The sequence below is a fragment of the Artibeus jamaicensis genome, unplaced genomic scaffold (assembly GCF_021234435.1).
Source record: "Artibeus jamaicensis isolate MK-2021 breed Jamaican fruit bat unplaced genomic scaffold, CSHL_Jam_final contig_426, whole genome shotgun sequence".
Taxonomy (NCBI): Eukaryota; Metazoa; Chordata; class Mammalia; order Chiroptera; family Phyllostomidae; genus Artibeus; species Artibeus jamaicensis.
This window is the reverse complement of record NW_026521826.1, coordinates 250,097-271,731: the sequence shown is the minus strand read 5'-3', so window position 1 is coordinate 271,731 and position 21,635 is coordinate 250,097. Positions and strand designations below refer to the sequence as shown.

The 21,635-nt window shown below is 42.8% G+C and overlaps 1 protein-coding gene across 1 annotated transcript in view; it reads right to left on the bottom strand.

Annotated features, from left to right (window-relative positions):
- The window catches only part of ST8SIA6 (ST8 alpha-N-acetyl-neuraminide alpha-2,8-sialyltransferase 6), a 132,322-nt gene that overhangs the window by 54,264 nt on the left and 56,423 nt on the right, over nt 1–21,635 (bottom strand). Inside the window, exon 2 of the mRNA XM_037161695.2 lies at nt 10,024–10,113. Coding sequence (XP_037017590.2) covers nt 10,024–10,113 — 90 coding nt within the window. The remainder of the gene's footprint in view (nt 1–10,023; nt 10,114–21,635) is intronic.

The following is a 21,635-nucleotide window of genomic DNA, read 5'->3' as shown; positions in this document are numbered from 1 at the left end:
GTACTATACCTATTGTTATAAACCAAACTACATGTTGTTATGACTATTACTTTACCATCTGTAGTCAATTCCTTAGCCCAATACAGCTTTGCTCCTTTATTTTGTCATTGGCAAATAGATTACATGTACATTTGAGAAGTGCATGCAAGGACCATGAAGGCTACTGTAAGAATTTTGTCCTATATTTTGAGTGAAGTGGGAAGACATTGAAACAGAGAAGTGACCTGATCTGACATTTAAAAAGGTTCTCTGTGTACATTTTGTTGACAATAGTCTCTAAGAGTGCAGGGGCGGAAGCCAAGAGATCAATCAAGAGATGTCTGCCACAATTTAGATGAAATAAAGATGGCTTAGACCAGCTTGGAAGTGGCCGAGTTAGGACAAAACAGTCGGCTTCTTGATATGATTTGAATGTAGCCAGTGAGATTTAATGACCGATATTAGGATAGATAAAAACAGAAGCATCAAGGATAACTCCAAGCATTTAGCCCTGAGTGCTGAAAGAAGAGACTCCCCATTAACTGAAGTGGGGAAGACTATTGGAGCTTATGGTTTAAGGGGAGGTCCAGGGGATGCTGTGAGCTGTGTTAGGCTCAAGATTCTTTATAGATGTTTATGGGCAGAGGTACATACAAATCTAGAAATTGTTTCAAGCAGGAACTCTAAACTTAGCAGTCATCATGATGTAGATGGCATTTAAATCCATAAGACTCAATGAGGTCCTTGAGGACTGAGAATGAAGAATGAAGAAAAGACTAAATTTGGCCTGAAGATTGAATTCCAGGACACCCTGGTGTCAAAAAATAAGGGGAGATGATGAGGAATCTGCAAAGAAGAATGACAACAAGTGAACGTGTTGTAAATATTTGACTCTGTATACCTTGTGAGCTGCTAAAAAATAGAAATCATTTCTTTATGACTGTGTCCCTTACACAAGAGTTACCCATCTGCTGTTCTCACCATGTGCTCTGCTGAAGCTCCCGGTGAGCCCGATGCCCACCTCCAGGTAGAGAATAACTGTCCCTGCATCAAATTCTTTCATGACCAACTTTCGAATTATAGGGGTACCAGAAGGGGAAGAGGAACAGCCACCAGTGGAACACTTATTTGAACAAATAATAAAGGAGAATTTCCCCAATCTGGCAAAGGAAATAGACTCCCAGAGATGGGCACCTAGAAGTTGCTGTGTGTTTCTGAAATTGAAATTTAATATATGATCAGCACATAGAAAGGCCCAAAGGTTCCCAACATTACTTTTGAACAATGACAATCATTAGCCCTCAACTGTGATCTTACCAAGAGAAGCCACACGGATCCTTAAGTTGTGACTGGGGTGACGGCTGTGCAAGCTAATGCTGCCTGGGCATACTTACATTAAAGATGCTTCAGTGAAATACATAATGCAGGAGAGCAAAGGGGGTAGTGTTTCTGGAGATTGGTCATTTTTAAGTAGCTTCTCATTATAAAGTCAAATGCCTTCTCTTCCTATATTCGTGACATGTTATTCTGCTCCAGTTAAGAGTGGTAGCACCAAGTGAAAAGAGAACAGTCAGAATTTTGTTCAAATCCTGGCACTGCCATTTGTAACTGTCTGATGTTCAGCAGGCCACTTAATCCCTCTGGGCTCATTTCTTTCCCTTGTGGAATGAGAATAATAAATTCTACTCTGAAAAACCATGGCATGACCATAGATGCATTTAAATTATCTCACATATTGTAGGCCCACACAAATGGTAGTTGTTACTATCACAATATAATGTAAAGAATTATGAATTGAATAGCCAATTACTTATCCACAGCCACATAATAGATGTACTGCAAAACTTAGTGGCTTAAACCAACAATAACATTTACTATTGCAAAGTTTCTGTAAATCAGGAATTCCCAACCAGCTTAACTGGTGGTTCTGGCCTAGCCATTCTCATTAGGATGCAAAATCAAGACGGTGGTCTGGGCCAAAGGGCCTACTGCCAAGGAGATTCACGCTCATGGCTGATAAGCTGGTGCTGGCTGCTGTCCAGAGCCCTTAGTTCCTGCCATGTGGACCTCTTCATGTCCTCATGGTGGTAACTGGCTTCCCTCGGAGCTAGCAATCCAATAGACAGTATGTCAGAGTATCAAATTCTTTCATGACCAACTTTCGAATTTTAGGGGTACCAGAAGGGGAAGAGGAACAGCCACCAGTGGAACACTTATTTGAACAAATAATAAAGGAGAATTTCCCCAATCTGGCAAAGGAAATAGACTTCCAGGAAATCCAGGAAGCTCAGAGAGTCCCAAAGAAGTTGGACCCAAGAAGAAACACACCAAGGCACATCATCATTATATTAGCCAAAATTAAAATGAACGAGAGAATTCTAGAAGCAGCAAGAGCTAAGGGGACAGTCACCTACAAAGCAGTTTCCATCAGACTGTCAGTGGATTTCTCAAGAGACCTTACAGGCAAGAAGGAGCTGGAAAGAGGTATTCCAAGTCATGAAATCCAAAGACCTACAACCAAGATTGCTCTATCCAGCAAAGCTTTCATTTACAATGGAAGGACAGATAAAGTGCTTCTCAGATAAGATCAAATTCAAGGATTTCATCATCACCAAGCCCTTATTATATGAAATGTTAAAGGGACTTACCTAAGAAAAAGAAGATAAAAAAGATGAACAGTGAAAGGACAGAAAACTCACAGTTATTAACAACCACGCCTAAAACAAAAACAAACTAAGAGGACAGCTAGATCAGGAGCGGAACCATAGAAATGAAGATCATATGGAGGGTTAGCAACAGGGGAGTGGGAGAAGGAGAAGGGGGGAGAAGGTACAGAAAATAAGTAGCATAGATGGTAGGTAGCAAATAGATAGGGGAGGGCAAGAATAGTAGGGGAGATATAGAATCTAAAGAACTTGAGACACGTGGTCATAAACTAGAGGGGGGATGGTGGGGGAGGGGTGTGCAGGGTGGAGGGGAATGACGGGGAAATAGAACTGTAATGGCATAATCAATAAAATACATTAAAAAAGAAAAAGAAAAAAGAATATCAAAAATACAAAAAAATTCTTTCATGACCTAGTGTTAAAAGTCACATGTCATTTCTGCAAGAATGTATTGGACACACAGGGCAGTCTGCTTCAGTGAGGCAGAGGGAACGCATGTGAATAACAGAAGGGGATCACCCGATGCCTTCTTGGGAGTTTGGCTACCACGAACAGTAACTAAAGTACACCTTTAACATTTACCTGTTACACTATTTGAAAATATTGAACAACAGTAAAATTTGCTTGCTTTCTCTGTGCCACTTCTAAAATTGCAAACAATTCCAATTATTTCTTAATGACTTTAAATATGTGTGATTATTTTTGTTGTCATTCTCTGTGTATTAAAGGTTTCTTTCAAATGAATAGTTATTTGAGCAAGCATGGGGACAGCTTCTGATGTGAATGCATAATTGACATTCAGTGTAACTAGAAACTCAGTGTTTCAATTTTCCTGAGGGAAAATGAAGTTTTATTTCCACTGATGAAGTTATAATAATATAATAACACTATCTCAATCTTGCAGCACGGTAAAAAATAACACTAAGAAACTTATCAATTATTAAGAAAGTTTCAGATTAGTGAAATGAAGAACAAATTGACAGTGACCAGAGGGGGGTGGGAGAGGATAATGGGGGCAAAAGAGGGAAGGGTCATCAAGGAATATGTACAAAGGACCCATGGACAAAGCCAAAGGGGGGTAGGATCAAGGGTGGGAGGTGGGGATGGCTGGGGTGGGGGTGAGTAATGGAAAAAAATAAAGACAACTGTACTTGGACAATTATTTTTAAGAGAGAGAGAGAGAGAGAGAGAGAGAGAAAATCAGACCGGGATTATGCTGGTTATCTTCCAACATCAACAACCACAAAACAATTATTTCCTACTCTCCCACTAACCAGTTGCCTGACATGGAGATTATGAGTCATAATCTTATTTGTTATGTTTAAACTGAGAAAATTGGAGTTTTGGGGAAAATAAAAATTATACATTCTCATTTTAAGAACACAAAGATATATGAATTAGAGCAATTTATTACATCAAGTTCTTAAATTATATGATTATTTATTTCTTATGCATTCTTTGATGTACAGAATGATGGTTAAACTACTTTTAAATAGATTTGGAATAATTTTTATTTTGTAAGTACAAAAAATAGTTTTGGGGACATCTATTACAGCTTTGTTATTAGTTCATCTGCCCCTACTTAAAATTTTATATTAGCGAACACTGCCACCACCTTGGTTACCAAGAGAAATTTCCCGAGATACTAGGAATGTACCATGCTGTTATGAATGGCAGTTTTGTGTTAACACCTTTGTTCTGACCTATATACCAAGGAAAGAAGGAATGTTAGATTTTGAAGCTCTTAAAAGCTGGCCAGAAAAGGTAAGTTAAAGGGTCAGAGACGAGAAGACAAAATATTGATATCACTTTCAGAAGCAATGAAAGGAACAAAGATTTAAAGCTGAGTAGAAACAAGTAGTATATCATTCTGTGTCAAGGAAATCTCGTAAATGACTGAACTTGTTTTTTTTGACAGACAGGCTGGAACTTAGGAACCTGCTTTGTTAGCAGGCTGTCAAATGATATGCTCATATTTGGGTTTTTTGAAGTTTTATGTGCCATAACTTATACTTTTTCTCTTCAAGTTGCAATTCACTCTCCAAGATAATAAATAGTGAAGAGCATTTAGGGCAAGAATTCAACTTGCTTTGCCTTTCATCCTGCCAAGGTATGCCTTCTAACTAGCATCTTTATGGGCCTCCTTTAAGATGTTCCTTTCAGAAGATTCTATTGTTCTAGGTCATTTTAAATGATATCACATGAAATAGGTCACCAAGCCTACACACTCACCAACTAATGTATGGTTTGAGGCCACACCTAGCCTATACAAAGGCTGTGTCCCAAAATATGAAAACTTGAAGCTTATCAAAAAATGATTGGCACGCAAGTCAATCTTTCTCACCTTAACAATTGTTCAGGAAGCTATACAGCAGTGGTTTGCACTCTGTCCCTGAGAAGATCTCAAAGTCTCTTTTCACTGGAGATACCAATTTAACTACTCCAGTGTGTAAAGATGTAAGAGATTGCTGTTGTTTAAAAAAATATTTTCTCCCACCTTTATGAAACACCTTAAGGGCTGATAGTCATTAGAATGATGAGAATAGTGAAATGATGTAATATATACATGGCAGACATATCTGGTTCATGGCCACTGATTGGTGCTTCCTTTCATAGCATAGAGTTATTGCTGCAAACAGCTTCCCAGATAGACATGACATTTGCCAGTGTCAACCACACACCAACCACACTCATATTCTATTGGCCCAAACCAGTCACATGACCCCAAACCTCTAGATGGGCAAGTTCCAAACAATGCAAGTGATGTGTGCCTCTTCCAAGTGGTGTGTGCTCTTTCCATGGTGTCTTCATCTTCAGCAGCAAGCCTGGTATAATCTGCTGAAGGTGGCTACAATGTATGATGGAAGAATCCCTAAGTCAGCACTCGGAGAGTTGCTTCTTCAAGAAAGAATATCTGTATTGAGTGTTGTATGAGGGAGAATAAAATTTTGTGTCATAACATTGTGGTTTAGGGGATTTTCTATAGCAGTTCATCTACCCTGACCAAATGTCAGACAATGAACAACTACAAATGTACATTTTCTCAGGATCCAGGATACTCTGGGAAAATGGAAAAGAAGCACAAGGAAGAAAAAGGCACAGACATAGCAGAAAAACCCAGGAAGGAGCAATGGGTTCATTCCCTGGGTAAACCCCTACGGATATCTGCTCTTAGAACAATCAGTTTTAAGCAATGAGGGCTAAAATGAACAGCTTGATTATCCATGCAATTATCATTTTTTCTAAAAATATAGGCAGAAGAAATTACAGATAATATCTGTCTGGTTGAAAAAGAAGCAAACCAGGAGTGCTAAGATGGGTACACAGCATTTTTAATGGAGTATAATATTTTATCTGGGAGATAGCCTAGTGAAAAGGACTGAGCTGAAGAAACCCAGAGAGACATTCAAAAGGAAAGGATAAGGTGGGAAAACACTGAAAAAAACCCTGAAGATTGAAAGTAAGAGAAAGTGTCAGAGAAGTTACAAAGTGGTTTCAAAAAAGGAGTGGAAGTTTATGGATTTCAGGATAATTTTTTAAAAGCTATAAATTAGAGATGGTAGAGAAAATGCTTCAAAGACTTAAGAATTATATTTATTCAACAAACTTACTGAGCAATTAGTATGTGCTGAGTCTGTGATAGGCACCAGGGATAGAAGTACCATGTGGAGTTCAGTCTTCTTAAACAGAGAATAAAAAAAGAAGAAAAAAAACCCAATAACCCCCCTGCCCCCACCCCGTGAAACATAGTATTCTATCCCACTAGTCCTCGGAATGGCGACAGCTTTTCTTTGGCTCAAAAACAGAGTCAAGGCCAGTGCAGAAAAAGATCAATTTCTCTCCCACTACAACTCCATCTTCTAATTCCATCTTAGCAACCTGAAAACGACAAAGTGGCTAAAGAAAGAGAAAATTCTAAGACTTCAACAGACCATGACAAAAATAGAGCTAAATAATTATTTCTAAGAAAATAACATTACTTTTTATCACCATACACTGAATAGCTTTCCTGATTGTCCCATAAGTCTGTAATAGCACTGGTTGCAGAATGCACAGTTTCTGACAATAGACAATACGACTGGAAAAATTAGTTTCTTATGTGCAAAATAACACTTTCACCACAATGGGCTATTCGTGCCTGCTCTCTCTGGACCTTTGCGGAACAGAGTACCAGTGCAGGCTAATTACACGAGCTAGCTGAAAATTGAGTACGTATTGGAAAGCCATTCCCCTAAAGAGTAGATGAGAAAAGGTCTTAGCACCAAGAACAAACCAACAGGAAAAAGTGAGAGGGCAAACATGATGGCATGTGCAGAGGCATTCTGATTAGCATGCTGCCGTTAATCATTTTTGTGGATGTGCATAGGAGAGTTGTACGATTCTCTGCCATAGAAGAGAACACTCCAGCACAACTCACCTGTGAGCTCACCCGTGTCCATTTGGGCCTGTATTCAATGCACAGGGATGCGGAGAGCAGCGGGCACAACAGCTCCTCCCGGCTCACCCAGGGTCCTGTCTCCAGGAACCTGTATCCTAGGCCTTTTTCTCTACCTAAATAAAATTTGCTTTGGCTCTCAAAAGAAGAATGAAAAAGAAAGAAAAGAGAGAAAGAAAGGAGGAAAGAGAGGAAAAAAAGAACACTTTCAGGATGAAAGAATTCCCCTTATGCTGACTCAAATGCTTTGCTCCAATGGGCCTCTGTGGGTCAGCCTTAGGTTGAGGACCTCTGTCACTTTGGGGTGCAAAACGAGTTCACGTCAGGAAAAAAGTTGGAGTCAAAGGCAGTCCTGGCCAGGTAGCTTGGTTGGAGCATTGTCCTATATACACATCAAAGGGTTTCAGGTTCGATCCCCAGTCAGGGTACATACTCGGGTTGTGGATTCGGGTCCTTGGTTGGAGCTCATACAAATGACAACCAAACAACATCTCTCTCTCTCTCATCTCTTTCTCTCCCCGCCCTGTGTGAAGCATATTCTTTGGTGAAGATTTAAAAGGAAGAAGAAAAAGATGCAAAGGCAACTTTCACAAACCACTTCACATGTTGGCAAGGAGTACAGCTGGCTTGTCCCAGGGGTGGCAGAGGGGTAGAGCAAGGGCAGATTGTTCCCGATTCTACGCTTCGTGGGACACGATGCCTTTCATCCTGAAGACGTTCAGAGTTTGAGTCCTTCAGAAAAAATTTCAGGAAGAGCCCAGCAAACAACAAACAAATGTTCCTCAGGGTCAAAACAAACATGTAGTGTCATCCATGATGCATGAGCCAATTTAGGTCCACACCCAAATCCAGTGACTTTGTCGTTCGAGAAGAGAAGCGTGAGCTAGTGAGCAAGGGTCCCGGCAGGAATGATGGCCTGAACTGTGTCATCTGAGGGACTCTTCTTAAAGGCCTGGGCCAAATGTAGGGAAACCCAAGTACGATATCAGTGAATTGCTTACAGTTTATTCCTAAACTAAAGATTCAGAGGGAGGGGAAAGGAGGGGTCCTAACACAAGTCATGGCTTTCATTCTGGATGCAACAATGTCCCTCAGTCAAGGGTGTAACCGAGCTGGAACAACTCCACAGGGAGAAAGCTTTTCCTTCTTCCCTTTTTCTGATCAATTTCTAGTGCTATTCTCTGGGTCAGGTCAAAGGGAACCAGACACAAAGGAGCCTGCAGATGAAGTCTCTGTAAGCTGGCCTCCCAGAGCAAAGAATGACCCAGACTGAACCGTAGTGAGGAGAGAAAAGTGGATCAGGTGTGGCAAATGGAAGGTCCTCAGCACAGTCAAGTTCTCCAGGAAACTTAGGGCTCGTCAGTTGGGATTTAAGGAGAACAAAAATTTTAGTAGGGCTATCCTTTTGTGATAAATGGAGCTAACGCACAGGATTGGACTGTCAAACCAGATCAACTCAAATCAGAAATCTCACCCTGTACCCAAAAGCCAAATTGTTGGCTTTCCCAACAATTTCAAGGATAGAGTCAGCAAGAGTCTCAGTCAGGCAAAGAGCAGAGTTGCCTGGGACAGTAAGGGTGGCCTCCCTGGCCCTGTCTTCCTGCCCTGGGCATGCACCTTGGCCCAGAATAGGAGGTGAAGTCTCAAGGTGAGGTCTGTGAGGTTCTTTGCAGAGGAAGAATTTTTAAAACATGAAGCACTGCCCTTGATACCTAGAGACTTGGATGGCTTGGGTGCCACTCTCCAGGGAGATGTGCCTCATAAATCCTGGGTTCTGTTCATGATAAGTAATATTTTAGCCAGGGAACAGCCTGCTAGGGACTTTCAATGGATAAGGTCTCGTTCTCCTAACAAAATCATTAGTCTATAACCCAGAGGTACAGCGAGAAATTAGACAAGGTTGCCTACCTTTCTTTCTCCCCACCCCCCCACACGCACATACAACCTCCCACACCCTCAGGGAAGGGAGTGAATAGATTTTAGTCGTCTTTTTAAACTCTCCTTCCACAAACACTATATAAGAGGAAGAAGTGTGTGTAGGTGGGGAGTGGTGAGAAAGAGAGAGACAGAGGAAAAAAGGGAGTGGGAGAGAGGAGGAACGAGTGGGGGAGGAAGCAAACAGAGAGGGGAGAGATTTTTAGGAAGAGAATGAGAAAATATTAAAATATGGAGGAGGGGAAGTTACTGGTGTCTCTTGCACGAGACTGGCGTGAGGAAATCCGCGATGCCTCTTACCCTGAAGAATCTTCCTACTTTGTCAGGCCAGGCCACGGTAAAATGCAACTCTGATTAGCTTTTCTGAGGGAGACTCCAGGTGTCACCACATGCCCCCACCCCACAGGCTCTTCCTGGCCAGCACTGTCAGCCCCTGCCCGTCCAGACGCGGGCAAGGCAGTGCCTCTGCCCTCTGTCTCTTAGGCCGCCAGGGCCTCCTCTCTGTCTGAAGCTTTATAGCTTTTAGATCTCCTTTTCCTAATGTGGAGAAGACGGTGTCACAAACTCTCTAAAATACAGGATTGCAGGTAAGTGTGGGGAGGTTGGCAGGGAGCCACAGGTGGGATTTGGGGTGAATTTGGTAACTTCCTGGGATTTTAAGCAACTTAATACAATGGTGCATTTTTCTAAAATCAGGTCCAGAATGTTGATAAGATTCTCAGGAAGACTGAGGGCCTGTAGAAGTGTAGCCAGAGAAACTACACGGAGTTTTTTGTGAATGTGACCCAGGGGCACACTGGCAGAGTCCCCACTGTGGGGTCCAATCCGGGGCTGCACTGGCCAGCTGCTCTTCCAACCTCCACACCCACGGGAGCATCTCCAAGCTCAAGGTCAAGCCTGAGCAGGAACACAGTCTTATTTTCCAGATGATGTCAAAGATGCTATACAACGTTTTGAATATAAAAGGGTTATGGTTAAATGAAGTCACACATGAAGAGTAGAACTTACCGTTTCGTTTTGTTGGATAACTTCTGGAAGCCAAGGTGCAGACTTGTGCATCTCTCTGCCAGCGGGAGTGGCTTCTCACTCAGACAGGTGCTGTTCCACGAAAGAGATTTCACAGAAAGATTGATTGAAAAGGAGAGCTTCTAAGATGTTCTTAACAAAAAGCAGATTTAACTGCTAAAGTGTGCCCAGATAAAGTCTGGGTTTTATTCCATTATTAGATTTCTGCACAGAAAAGGAAATTAATGTTTTCACTTCTCACAGATCTAATTTTTTTTTTTTTAAAAAGCTTAGCCTATACAGTCAGAAAGGAAAGGGTCGCCTATGGAAGACTTTGCATTTTCATATTTGGAGGTTATTATGTACAATGAATAGTTATCGAGTAGTTTTAATCATTGCGTGTGTAAGCAGAGTTCATTTTTAAAAGATGATGTCTCTGGTGGGAAGCGTGCAGACACAGGAGATCAATAGTTCTCTCCAGAAGAACACAAGGTAAATCTGGCCTTTGATTATTACAGTAACTGTGATACGGGGCCTGTTGCTCTTGCTTTTATGAACCTGAGAAATTGGATTTGGAACAAAACCAAATAAAAAAGTGAGGCATTATGGAGTCGGGCTGCCTAAGGAGCCTCATGGAGGTATGCAAGCTAGTTAAACCCCAGGCACCAGTTTCCACTTCCCTCATTCCTTCCCTCAGTGTCATTGTCCGGATGTATACAGTGACATAGAAAGCATGTAAAGCAGTTGCTACCACACCTGATACAAGATATGGTCAAAATGTATTACATATCATTTCCCTTAGACTTCAAAATTGTGCATTCAACTCTGACTCCTGTTAATATGTGTATTTAACCATCCTGAGGGAGTTTGCTAAAGACAGCCTAATAGGGGCTGGGGGCTGGAACCAGGATGCTTAGAGGTGGATAAAACAAGCATGGTCTCTTTCCCTAGTGGAACTTGCAGTCTGGTCAGGGAGAAAGACACATCGAACCAAACACCACCTGAGTGAATACAGTGCAGAACTGTGAACTGTGATTCAGATCATTAACACAGCAATGGGTGCCTTGGAGGAGTGTAATGCAGAGACCCCTGCACACTGAGGGGCCTCTGAGATAGTGTTATTTAGGTGGTGATCTCAAGAATAATCCAAATGAGATGGACTTTGGGAAGTTGAGGGTGGGGTGGGGCATTGCAGGCAGAGGGAAAAGCCCATGTAAAGGCCCAGTATGGGGAGTAACCCAGAGTGTTTGAGGCACTGAACGAAGGAGGTGGGGGGTTCACAGCTGAAGGCTGACGGATGTTTGGAGCAGGGAGTAGGGGCCAGAGCTCACAGGCCTGAGAAAGCATGTTGTGAATTTATTCAGATAAGAAGGAGAAGCAATAGAAGGTTTGGGGTGGGGGAGCAATGTGACCTGGTGTCTGCTTTAAGAGGTTCACTACATGGAGAAATGAAATGAGGGGAAGCAGGGCTGCAGGAAAAGGGGTGAAGTTAGGAGGCATCCACGGGGTTTTAAGAGAGGCATGATGCCAACTTAAATGTAATGTCATAAAAAACAACACCCAGCTCACAGTCGTTTTACATCACTGAGTTCTGGCACCTGCTCATGAAATGCCCACTGCACGACTGCATGGCTTTCTAGGGCAGCTCGGCTTCCTGCTGTTTACGGATTCAGAGTTGACGCATGCAAGGGCTCGCGGTGCCCGCAGCATCATGGATGAGACATGAGACAAATTTACACGGACTACTGAGTCTTGTGGAGGAAAAGGGACGGCACAGCTACTCCCTTCAGTGGGGAGAGCCTCCAAATGGCCTGGCCACCCCTTCAAGTGGAGAGTGGCTTGGAGCAGCCTGGCAACTCTCTTTCAAGGAGAGAGAGAGCGTGCTGACCCTTGCCTAGACAGGCTTTTATTTTTATTTTATTTTATTTTTTTGCGCAGGAGTACAGGTGCAGCTTATTAATCATTGTCAGGCAGTAAACAATAGATAGTATACAGTATACAAAGAACCGTTAGGGCTTCTTCTGAGTCAGGGACTATTAGCTAAGGGGCTACAAGACTTTGGGAGAACAAACTTATTTTCTGCTTGGGCCTTTATCATTTAACTAAAAGCATTCTTAGCAAAACAGGCTTCACAGGATTGTTAGGAATTCTTTCTTTTGCCAGATCACCCCAGATTCTGCTCTAGCTGGCAAGGGGCTGCGCCACCTTCCCCATCACAGGTTTTCAGGCTTAGTGGATTAGAGCCAGGAAGTACTTCTCCCAGAGGACATGGGGACTCAGGCTATGTCAGAATAGCTGGAGGGTTAGGGTCCATCACTCCCTCTTTGTTGCAACCCCCTGAGTCCTTCCATGAGGGCCTCCCAAGTGATTGTGTCTGGCTTAGGTTGCCCCTCCTCTGAGGAACTGTACTTGTCATGGACTATCTGACCATGTATTGGGGGCAGGGGAGGAAGCAGAAGCAGCGATTGCTACCAGAGACAAGCTTTGCCTCCTTGTGGCTCGCATTCCAGAGGTTGCTCACTCAGCCTTATCTACGGGGGGTTTACAGCTCCTGAAACCAGGCAGAGCAATTCCCAACAAAAGTAGTCCTGGGGCACCTTCATTCCAGCAACCTGCTTCCATAACTGCTGTGGCAGAAGAAGAGCATGCTGGGGGCACAGTCTGACCTTGCATCTGAGTGCTCTAGCGCCACCAAAGCAGACCCATGCCCCCCCCCATCTGATTGCCAAGTGGGAGTCAGAAAAGAGCACCCATCTTGAGTACCCAGAAAGAGAGGAGTCTGGGATACAGGTGTGGACGACAGCACCACGCTGTCCATCAGCCCCAAGAGAAGCTTAGAGATTTAAGTTCTGTTCTGGAGATAAGTCTGACAGGACTTCAAAACAAATTGGATATCGGAGGTGAGGGAATAGAAGGTGTACAGGTAGAGATATAAATGAGAAAGATTCATAATTAATTCTCCAATATGTCTCGGAAATGCCTTCTAAAAACACAGTGCACAGAGTATATATGGGCCCATAAAATCCTTCTTTATCATGATAGGATTTTTCTCCCCCCCCCACTGCCTTCTCCTTTCACCCTCCTTCTGCCTATATGTCTCACCTTCTCTGCTTCTGGAATGTATTAGCGTACTTTCCAAGGATTTGTTTATTTCTAGCTGGCTGTGTATTTTATTCAGGCGGCACCATTAATGAAGTGAATTACCAAGCCAGCAGTGCTTTGAATTATGATGGCTTTGCAACACTGAATTGTAAAACTATGATGAGCAGACACCCATAGGATTTAACGCCATAAAGCTTTCCTTAAATTGGAGAGTATATTTGTTAATAAAAAGTCAAAACAGTTTTTCCCAACTAAATCACAGAAGACTGATGGAAGGCAAGGGAGAGTACCTGGTGGTGGTTGAGATGAAAGAATGAAGTCACAGGAAAAAACAGGGTCAGTAAGTGTCAGTAGGACCAGCCTTTGAATCTGGGCTCCATACTCTGGCTGTTGTCTTTGAACACAAGGGTTTCCTTTTTTAAATCTTTGCTCAGTAAAGTAGCTATAGGGATGCTATAGATGGAATGTTTGTGTCCCCCAAATTCATTTGTTGAAATTCCCCAAGGTGACGGTATTAGGAGCCTCTGGGAGGTGATAAGGTCCTGAAGGGGGAGCCCTGGTGAATGGGAGTAGTGCCCCTATACAATTGGCCGGAGACAGTCTTTGGCCACCTTCTGCCGTGAGGTTACAGTGAAAAGAAGGTTCACTTATGGTAACAGTGGGAAATTGTATTGGCGGGAAATTGGAACCCACTCCACCATTTTTTAAAAAATATTTTATTGATTTCTTTTTTAGAGAGGAAGGGAAGGAGAGAAGGAGAGAAATATCAATGTATGGTTGCCTCTCGTGAGTCCCCTGCTGGGAACTGGCCTGCAACCCAGGCATGTGCCCTGACTGGGAATCGAACTGCGATCGTGTGGATCGCAGGCCCGCACTCAATCCGCTGAGCTACATCAGCCAGGGCTCCACCCTGCCATTCTTTTGCCATTTGTTTCTGTAAGAGCTGACTCTGACTGATGTGCAGCTTGTAGAGGAACAGCAGGCTTGTATTAGAATCCTAAGAATTAATTTCAAAAGATACAGCCAACCTTCAGGCATCCTTGTTCCAGGAGATTTGTTGACTTTCAACCATGGAGTCAGGATGACATGAATCCGGGATGACTAAACCAGCGTGAGGCACACCAGACCATAACCTGCTTTATTGGAACTAGACATGGAGAACTTTTCAACCCACCCCCACCCTTGTTTGTTCCCCTTTCCCTCCTTCTGAAAACCTCAGCCTCCAATGAGAAGGGGAAATGGGCTTTGAGACGAGCCCCTCATCTTCCAGGCTGCTGGCCTTGAAAATAAACCACTTCCCTTTATACCAGCACCCACGTCTTTGTAGCAGCTTTGTTGGCTTTGTAGCAGCAGGTAGCCAGACCTGCTCTCAGTTACAGTTTTTGGCGACTCCAGATGGGACAACGTGGACTCCGATAAGGTCCAGAGAGACCAGCATGGAGTCCTAGCTGCTTGTGGCAGGCTGACCCAATGGCAGGGACTGCAGAAATTTTCTAGCAGCTGTCGAGAGTTCTTTATCTCAGGGACTCTTCCTGCTCTCCCTGTCCAGGCACCGGCTGCCTTTAAACACATTGCTGCTGAAAGGCACCGGGCTGTTGGTGGGCTGACAAGGCTAGGCTGGGCAAGTCCCTGGTGCGCACAACCAGAAAGAAGCCCCTACCCCACCACTCAGGTTCTTTGAAACAGTTGGGATTCTGTAAGAATTCATAGGCACCCCTTAGCAGTAGGCATGGCTCAGTGACAAGAAAAAAACCCCATTTCCCCAGTGTGGGGTTTGGTTGGCGTGCTCTTTCAGTTTGGATTTGGGTACTGTTTGCTTTTCTCATTGCATACAGCTTTGTAATTGTATGTTAGTTTCGTTTCTTTGTTCCCCTGCAAAAGGAAGTCTGTTTCTCTCTGTCTGCCTGTCTTGGTTAAGAGTTATTCTTTGCTTTCTTATCCTTTGGAGACTTGGTTTGATCTTTGCTATTTTGTATACCCCAGGAATCCTCTGTCTCCACCCTTCCGGCTATGCCATTTGGACCTTGTAAAGGTCATTTCTGTGAGATAATGGCTCTGCTGTTTAGGCTTTTGTGGCATTTGGACCTTATCAGGGTGGTTTCCAGTACCAGATGATGTGAGATAAGAGTCTAAGGGTAGTCTCAGCCTCTCCTTTTAGAGGAGTTAGTTTTAGAATGCTTGCTCGGACTTTGTCTTTGCTTTAGATTTTGGTTTTGCTTCTGTTTTGAAAGGAGTGGTTCAGTTTCGGTTCCTTCAGAGAGTCTGTTAGATCGCATTTTAGACTAATTAGAACTGTTTTGCTAAAGGTTTGGTAAATAAGATAAGATCTCTAATGTGCAAGCTTTCAAGTTGTTTCATCATGAGGATTCTACTCAGTATAGGTTAAAATTAATGGCTTAAAGGGGGGTAAAGGACTTCCTATCAAGATGGCAGCACAGGTAAACACAGCTTGCCTCCTCACACAGCCACATCAAAATTACAACTAAAATGTAGAACAACCATCACTCAGAACCATCAGAAATCGAGTGGAATGGAAGTCTGGCAACTGCAGAATTAAAGATACCACATCTGTCCAGACTGGTACGAGGGGTGAAGATGTGGAACAGGCTGGTCCCATATCCACATGTGGTGGATAAAAATTGGGGAGGGATATCTCAGGAGCAAGAAGTCCCAGCCCCATACCAGACCCCTCAGGCCAGGGTTCCAGTGCCAGGAAGATTAAATCCCCATAACTTCTGCCTGCAAAAACCATCAGGGATTGAGTTGGTAGAAGGAACTTCAGGAGTCCCAAGCAGTTCCTCTCAAAGAACCCATGCTCAGATTCATTTTCTCTGAGCTCCAGCACTAAGGTAGCTGCTTGAAAGGTACCAGTGGCATACACAGGGAGGAACTGGAGTGTCTACCATATCAAGGAGACAGTCAGGGGACAGTTTCTCTCAGACAGAAAGTCAGACATAGGACATCGTCCCTTCCTGAGCCCTCCACCCACAGACCCACAGAGCAGGAAGACAGGTGCCACATCTAAGACTCCATCAACCTGGCTCACACAGTTTGTTCCACCCCAGAGATCCTTTAAGAGAGGAAAAGATTTCACTCTCCTCTCTGAGAGTAAAACTCAGTAAGATAAGGAAAAGGATAAAATACAGACGCTTTTAAAGTTAAGCAGCTCAAGCCATGCCAAGCCTGGTATCTCCCCCACCTCTTCTCCAGCCTCCTAAAAGCTGTCGAGGTCACTAGAGAATTAAATAGCTTGCTCTTGAGCGTACTAAAGGAATGCAGCCATCACTGGGAACCCAAGTAAGCATTTTAAGTTAAAATGATGTCTTTCGAAGTTATTAAGATAAAGTATATTTGTTTTTGCCCGTGCTTATGAAAAAGTTCATGTTATCTCTATTATGCCTTTTTAAAATGTAAATGTATTTGCAAATGGAAAAAATTGTTTCTGAAAGTTATAAAATGTATTCATAAATATGTTAATCTAAGAGAATGTTAATTAGTTACTTTTGGTTGTCACTAAAAATTGAGAATTCTAATTAAGTTGGGAAAATTATGGTTTTGGTAAAAAAAAAAAGGCAACCTATTTTGAAGGAAATAGAATTGGAAGTGGGTTATTCTAAACTGGTTATTTCTGGATGACTTAAAAAAGCAGATGAAAAGGAAGTAGGAAAGTTGCAGAAGGATTGTGTAAATTGTAGAGGGTTAGAGTGAGTCGAGGGGGGTCTGTGCAAATCAAAAAAAATTGTGAAGAGGGAAGGAGCAAAAAGAGAAGAAACTGAGGAAGTGAAAAAAGATGAGAAAGGATAACGGAAAGAGACATGCAGAAAGCAAGGGCAGTGGAGCAGGACTTCTCAAGAAGGGAAATAGAAATGGGCAAAAAGGAAATAAGAAAGGAAACGAAAGGCACACATGTAGACAGTAAAGCAAGGTGATAACTTTAATGACAAATGAAAAACCCAAAAGCTCCTTTTGATTTTTCGAAAACCAACTATTATTCCCCAACAGAAACTCCAGGTAAAGTTGACAGTGGGGAAAAATGAATTGATTTCTTAGTCTGATGTACTTTCATTTATAGTTCTGATTGTTATCTTAAAATGTTACAAAAAAAGCAAATTCCTTTGTCAACTGCATCATCATCAGATATATAACCATGTCATTTTAAATGTGTTTTTGTCATTTAGAGACATTGTTTTACTCTGTTGCATTTGCAAATATATCACATTTTTCAAAAGATCCATGGAAAGGACTTTGACTTATTATAAAATGTAAGTTTCTCAGAATAAATTTTCAGACCATCCCTTTGAAACAGATGAGGATTTGTGGGGCTCTTGGGAATAAACTGAGTTTGTAAAGATGTTGGTGGATAATCAGTGAAAATAAGAATTGATTGTGGGACTTAAATAAACTGAGGGTAACTATTGTCCTTGTGAATTTATTCAAAATATCGCTGATAAAAAAAAACATTTGTTTTCCTAGAGCAATTTGGTAAATTGTAGCAATATTGAAACATTTATATTTTTCTCCCTACTCGATTCCTCCAGAATTTAGAAACTCAATGTGTATTATTACTTTCATGGCAGTATGTTTATTTGCATGAAATCGGATCCAATAAGGATCTGATTTCTTCCAGTTTCTAACTGTACATTTATTACCCAAGACTTTGACTGGAATGTCATGTCTAAAAGAGACATGCCTAGACTCTGGATGTCAGCAAAAAGCTTTATGGTACGAAGATGGACTTAGGAAGCCAATGGGAGCCCCCCTGGAGGACGGCCTGGTGCATTGCTTGTACATGTGGATCATGGCAGTCTTTCTGGGTCAGGAGTGAAGGTTGCCTTCCTGGGAGATGGAAGGAAAGAACCTCAAGACATTTGGGGGGCTGCGAGAACTGGAGTTGACCCAAAACTGTAGGTATCCCAGGTGCCACCTGATGGCAACTGTATGGCTTGGCTTCTCTGCCCTGCATGGCTAATTAAAGTCTAATCTGAAAATTCCTTGTCACATTCCAGCAAAGTAGATTTCAGAAAGTCTGTTCGATGAATCACTATTCCCGTTGTTCATACAAATAATGAGGTCAAATTGAAACTGGACTGGAATTGCTCTTGATATGGCTCTTTGATGAAAATGAAAGTGATTTTAGGAGAAAAGTTATGTTTCAATAGAACCTACTATACAGATATGAACATTAAACTCTAATTCAGTAAATTGTCTGTTAAATCTTTTTTTTTTTTACCAATAAACAAGACTGGATCCGAAATTTTTCTAGCTTTCTTAAATGTTTTGGCTAACACCTTCTACCTTCCATAGAAATGGAAGAAAAATTGACAGTGGAGATTTGTAACAGTGGAAAATTGTACCAGTGGTAAACTGTAACCCAGTCTGCCATTCTTTTGACACTGTTTCTGTAAGTGCTGACTCTGACTAATATGTCGCTTGTATATGAACAACAGGTGTGTATTAGAATCCTAGGAATTAATATCAAAAGATACAGACTCGAATTTATAGTCATGCCAGTTTCAGGAGAATTGCTGACCTTCAACCATGGAGCCAGGATGACTCACCCAGGACGATGCAGGTCGAGCCATCATTGGCCTTATTGGAATGGACTGTGTTCGTCTGCACGTAGAGAACTTTGCAACTCCCTCCCTTGGTCTCTTTGTTCTGCTCCCTCTCCCTCCTTATAAAAACCTCTGCCTCCACTGAGAGATGGAGATGGGCTTTGAGATCTGAATCCCCATCTTCCCAGAGGGATGGGCCTTGAGACATGAGGCCCCATCTTCCAGGTGGCCAGCACCTGAAAATAAACTACTTTCCTTTACCTCAGCACCTGCCTCTCGAGTATTGGTTTTGGTAGTAGCAGGCAGCCGAACACGTGTCTGTTACACTACAAGGAAACAGAACTTCGCCAGACCCCAGATCTGCAGGTGCCATGATATTGAATTTCTCAGCCTCCAGAATTGTGAGCAATAAATGTTTGCTATTTATAAACCACCCAGTTTATGGTATTCTGTTACAGCACCCCTAAGACTAGGGGTGTACTATATGGGATGTACTTTAAAACACCTGGCACCCAGAACACGGAAGTCACTAAATAAGTGCTGTGTTCTTACTCTCCTAAACACATCATTATATTCGTTCTTCAAACCAGTAACTGTTTTTACAACAGGCTCAGAAACCCCTCCCACCCACAGAAAGTCATTTCCTGGTGAAAGGAAAGGAATAGAAAGGGAAGCCTCTTGAGTTTCCTCTCCTTTCTGTTTCTGTCATGTCCTTTTCAATCAAAGAGTCTTCATGGTTTTCTTCTTTTTCACATATTGCCATTACAACCTTCCAAGGAAACAATGAAGTCCTTGCACGTGGAATCCATAAACGTCAGACATCTGTCTACATTAGGCATCTGACCACCGCAGCTCCTCTCACTGCCCCTGAGACAAATCCCCAGTTCCTGTGGTTTCCACAATCTTTGCTGTTCCATGACAGAACCACAGACCAGTGGTGTAACCGCCATGTTTTAAAATGTTTGAGGACCTGACACTGCAGAGAGGTCAGGAGTCCCTGGAGAAGGGGAAGGCGTTAGATTTCCCAGCGAGCAGGCTAGATCGCTGGGTTGGACTAGACAGCCACTGTTGTGTGAGTAAGGAAGAACTAGATGTTTATTTAATCTGAGTTCCTGAGGAGATCCACAATGCAGTTACTTGCTCTTGAAAGAGGAAAAGAAAAATCTCACTTCTGAGTTGAGAGAGGACATGACCTACGGACAGATCCAATCTGAGAAGTTGACACCTACTGTGGATAAAGGCATTAGATGGAATCCTCCTCCACTTCTAATTTGGGAACATCTCTCAAAGAAGTCAAAGAGGATGGAGAGAAATTGACTGAGATGAAAGAGGAATGCCAAAGACCTGGAGTCAGGGGCAACCTGGTGAAGGAGAGATTGTACAAGAAGAGTGTGGACTGGCCTGTAACTTCAGGAAGGCTTACTGGGGATCTGGTTGGAAGAGCCCATCTGAAAGGACAGGATGTCAGAGAGAACTTGAAATGGTGGAGGAAGCTACAGAGATGAAGCACACCAGAGCCTGCTGCCGGGGAGCTCACATCCAGGTGGAAGTGCAGGATATGAATGGAGAGGGATGACCCCCTAAAACTAACTACAGTTGCCGGTATGAGCACTTGGTGTTGGGAGAGAGAAAAAGCACAGGAGTAAAGGAGGCTGCCAGGTAGGCTGTAAGAACCAAAATCCCTGAGGCCAGAATGTGGGGAGCACGGGCGGGGGAGGCTGGGATGGGAGAAATAGACAAAAAAAACTGTACTTGAAAAATAACTAAATAAAATTAAAAAAAAAGATACACACACACACAAAAAAAATAACAATTATGTTTCTGTCGGCTCTGATGCTTTCTTTCTATTTGAACCTTCTGACAAAAACCCCTTGTCATAATTTCTTACCAGAATTAGCTGAAGAAGAGAAGAAATCTAAGTCCAGTTGTGCTCTACCAAGCTCTGCAGTTGAGAGTGCTCCCAAAACAGGTGGTGGAAGGGACAGTGGCCGTCCTCTCAGAGATCTTCTAAAAGTAGGTGGGCCAAGTTCGCCCTTGAAGTCCCCCAGGCCAGACTGCTGCGATGACTCTAAGGGCCCCACCAGTGCCTCTTTACTTGCTCCATTGTAAGATCTCAATCTCTACGCACTCATCACCACAGAAGATTGCTTGTGTGCTCATTTGTAGCGTCTTGCCAGCACTCTCAGTTCCCTGCTTCCTTGACTCTTAATCACACTCACCTGGCAAATCTGGGGTAAGGGAACAATAGGACCCCTGGAATAATACGTTCCTATATTTAAGTCCCCAGGACTGCTGGGGGGGAAATCACACTGCAGGTGGGTTGGTACCTTGATAACTCATGGTGTCCAATTTGCTTGGCCTTTTGTCCACCTTGACAATTGTATTATGTGGCACTTAGCTAACTAACTCCTGCTGCCAATTCCATCAAAAGCTACTTTTCATGTTCACTGTTCAGCTGTCCTCACTATTCTGTGCCTTCCTAACTTATTTATTCATGCTTCCTATTTCAGACAAAAAAACGCTGCCCGGAGTGAATCAACTGTTTGCTATAAGCCACCCTCATTTCTCATCTCAGAGAAAAAAAACTCTCTCTTATTAAAAAAGGACAAGCCACCTGCCATCCCCTCCTACCCCTTCCCTTCATTTTTCTCCTTATTGAAACTTGAGCTTTCCCCTTCCACCCTCTCCTCCTTCTTATGCTCAATTCTCTATCATCTGAAAGTCATAAACAAGCCAAACAATTGATTCTGCTATTCTCTTTGACCGAACTCCTTACTCTTCCTTAAAACTGTAGTCCACTACCATTCCTTTCCTTTACCCATGAATCCAGTAAACCATTCATGGAGAGCGTCTCCAAATTCAGGGCATATTTCAGTCCTCTTCCTTCACCCCTCAAGAGTATTTGAGCCACTGACCACTCACCCCGCACCTGTTCCCCATCACAGTCCTCTCTCTTTG